The 3468-nt window shown below is 36.2% G+C and overlaps 1 protein-coding gene across 1 annotated transcript; it reads right to left on the bottom strand.

Moving 5' to 3' along the window:
• Nucleotides 1–541: 541 nt before the first annotated feature.
• On the bottom strand, nt 542–2192 carry LOC124939747 (UDP-glycosyltransferase 73C4-like). Its single transcript, XM_047480187.1, has 2 exons — nt 1567–2192; nt 542–1489 (listed from the first exon to the last, which is right to left on the bottom strand). Exons 1-2 carry the CDS (start codon nt 2155–2157, stop codon nt 626–628), a joined length of 1455 nt encoding a protein of 484 aa, XP_047336143.1. The 5' UTR covers nt 2158–2192; the 3' UTR covers nt 542–625.
• Nucleotides 2193–3468: the final 1276 nt, after the last annotated feature.

The following is a 3468-nucleotide window of genomic DNA, read 5'->3' as shown; positions in this document are numbered from 1 at the left end:
TGCTCGTAAGACACTTATCATTCAATACATCTCAACTCGTGATCAGATTGCAGATATCCTTACTAAAGGTCTTTCATCTAAATGCTTTTCACTTTTTCGTGACAAGCTCACAGTCTGTGCCACCCCGTTTCGCTTGCGGGATGATGTTAAACAACAAAACTCATAATCGGTATCAACAACAGAAATTAACCACAAGAGTTAATTTATTTGTAGTTACTTTACTTGGGTATATCAAAGGTCGCATTGATTAACATATGTATATTTATTGATCATTATATTATGTATTTAATTATGTATTGTAACACCATCTATATGATTCATCCTTTTTGCTTCCTCTCATGTTCGGAGATGCATCTTTTGGACGATTCATTGAGGCATTGTTTCATTTGAGAACCTTTTTTTCTATTTTATCTATCATGTATATAATATAGTTGGAGTGTGATGAGTTTTTGAGAAAGTGATGTAAAATTGAGTTATGAGTCTAACTTCTATATACAAAAATTGATAAATAAGAATAACTATAAATTGAAGTTAATATTAATTAATATAAAACATCCCTTTATTATATTAGAAACATTTTTTTAGGTAAGAAAAGAACTAGTGATGACATTAAACATGATTCAAACTAACAATTTCTTAATTTGTTAACTAACGTGATCAGATTAAGGTAAGAAGAACCTCCCTTTCCAATCGCCATCTTCGCCATCTTCCCCAATTCTCTTACCCTTTTCCTCATCTCTTTCCCTTCTTCATCCTCACTCATTACCTTCCTGATCTCATCAGCAACTCTCTCCCTACTTACTGTGACTCCATACTTTTCTTCATCTCCAATATGAGTTACCCCTTTAGTTCCAACCCTATACCCAATTCCCAACACATCCACAATCAAATTCTCGTTCAAAAATTGCTCACCGAAAAGCGGCCAACAGATCATGGGTAACCCAGATGATATTCCTTCTATACTAGAATTCCAGCCACAATGAGTTAAGAAAGCGCCGACGGCGGGATGGGATAGAATCAGAACTTGCGGCGCCCAACCTCGTACGACAATGGCTTTATCTTTTACTCTCTCTTCGAATTTGTTTTCCTTAATCCAATTTTCAACTTCTTCTGGTTTGTTTGCTCCTCTGATGACCCAGATGAAAGGGCGAGTAGAGGAATCTAATCCTAAACCTAACTCGATTAGCTGCGGCGGCGTGAGGCGGTTGAGGCTTCCTAGACAGGCGTAGATGACCGATGATGGTTTTTGTTTGTCGAGCCAATTTAGGCATTGGTTCTCGTTTATTGAAGAAATGTTGCCTCTTTCTGCTTTGTCTCGATCGTTGTTGTTGCAAAGTGAAAGTGGTCCGATGCACCATACATTATCTCCTCTGATTTTCTTCAATTCTTTGACGTATTTTGGTTCTAATTCTTCGAAACTGTTGATTACTACTCCGTATGCATTCTCTTCTCCTTGTCTGATTCTTTCACGGAGCTCCTTCTCACTTATCTATTATTAGATTTGATTATGGTATGATTGGGTTTTTTAGAAAAAAAAACAGAACAAAACAAACAAAACTTGATCACCTGTCCTGGATTTGGATTGAAAATCCCCGGCAATTGGCTGCGGGTAAGCTGGATTTTATCAGGTAAACCAGGTACGATGAAAGGGTCGTCTTCTCCGACGGATTCGTATACCTTAGAGATGTGTAAAGAATGAAAACAAACAAGCGTAAAACAGTTCATACCGTCGAAAACGATTCTGGGTATGTTGAATTTATCGGCAGTTTGAGCTGAAAAAGCTAGATGTTTGTCCACGATTATGCAATTGGGTTTTGGATTGAGGTTTTGAATTAATTGTTCGTATGGTTGTTGGAGTAATTCGAGGGCATGGAAGAGGTTTTTAAATAAAGACATTGAAGGGACAGTGTCGATGGTTTCGCAGCCGTCGGGAAGACCGGCTTCGAGTGTGGGGAAAGATAGGAGGAGGATTTGGATGGGGAGACCGGAGTTTATGGCTCGGTCTGTAATGGGTTTCATTCTTTGAGCGACGAGAGGAGTGAGGATGATGGTGACGAATGTGTTTTGTTCAGCCAGGAACTTGGCCATGTCTATCATGGGGATATAGTGGCCGGGGCACATCAGAGGAGTTAAAACAAAGTGGGGTTTTGAAGACATTGCGGCGGTGTAAGGTGGTGCCGATTGGTAATATATTGCAGCTTCTACTCTCCTTCTCTCCCTTGTTAAATCTATATTTCATTTAACCTCTTTCCTTTTTTATATCTTGCTTAAATTTACTTTTACTTTCTTTTATTTTTTTATTTAAAAAGTTTTGACTATCCTTGTATATATAAAAGGGTAAAGTGAAAAAATAGTTAGTAGAGAATTTTAGATTTTTAATTAAATTAAAATATTGACTCATCATTTCCAAAAATTTCCTCTCAATACAAATTTCATTTTCTATCATTTCTTATATGGATTATACAATTTTATTATTAACTAACATAATGTCCTTATGTTGCAATGATAAATAAATATCACATTTACAAATTTGAAATAAACAATATTCACCTCTTTGTGGTCGTCATTGTTTTTATCGCCTTCATTTTTTTCTTCGTCGTCAAGATTTATAATCTGAACATGATGGTGTTTCAATGGTTGGGACAACTTAGTGATAATCTTTCTCCTCTCATTCATTTAACTTTTTTCTCATCAGCACTGATATCTTCTTTTCAATTTTTTACTCTTATGTCTTGGTTAATCAACAATATCCTTTCTTACCTAATAAACCTCTCATATAACTAATCTCGTGACCACACTTCTGCACTCAACCATCTCAACCGTGTTAACATCTTTTACCATCATTTTTGACAAATCATCAATCTCATCATATCATTAACCTATTTACCATCTCTTCTTCGGTAAACCAACAAACTCATTCATATATTTAACGACCAATGTTTTTTGTTCTCCAATTAACATCTCAATATTAATCGTGTGACCTTACTTAAAGTATTTTGTACCTCAACCATGTCATATCATCACCGCAACCTCTTTACCCTCACTTCAGCAAACCAACCACCAATCCAATTTATTTCTCATCTCGTGAACTCACTTTCACACTTCGATCAATCAACCATCTCAATCACACATTTAACCACTAATATGCATCTCTCATTACTAATATTGTGACCCCACACACTTTCACACGTCTCTTATCCCTCGCTAAATCAACCACCAAAATCTCAATTGACCACTCCATCTCGCGACCTCACACTTTCAGACGTCTCTTATCCTTCGACAAATCAACCACCAATCTCAATCGATCTTAATATTGCGACCTCACACTTCGGTCAATCAACATCTCATTCACATATATTGTTAACTATTAATCACAATCGACCTTTAATTTCATTACCTTACGATCTTTTGTTAAAATTTTGCGATGTCTTCGAAATCCGTGCAGATGTCTTTAAATTAAAGGTTATT

The sequence above is a fragment of the Impatiens glandulifera genome, chromosome 5 (genome assembly GCF_907164915.1).
Source record: "Impatiens glandulifera chromosome 5, dImpGla2.1, whole genome shotgun sequence".
NCBI classification, from domain to species: domain Eukaryota; kingdom Viridiplantae; phylum Streptophyta; class Magnoliopsida; order Ericales; family Balsaminaceae; genus Impatiens; species Impatiens glandulifera.
The sequence above is the reverse complement of the archived record's forward strand: the minus strand, read 5'-3'. Positions and strand labels throughout refer to the sequence as shown.

What these genes read in the sequence shown, in the direction of transcription:
- LOC124939747 (XM_047480187.1), bottom strand. Translation starts at nt 2,157, where the DNA reads ATGTCTTCAAAACCCCACTTTGTTTTAACTCCTCTGATGTGCCCCGGC. An exon ending in TCAATCCAAATCCAGGACAG is followed by an intron (nt 1,490 to 1,566) that starts GTGATCAAGTTT and finishes ATCTAATAATAG; the next exon opens with ATAAGTGAGAAGGAGCTCCG.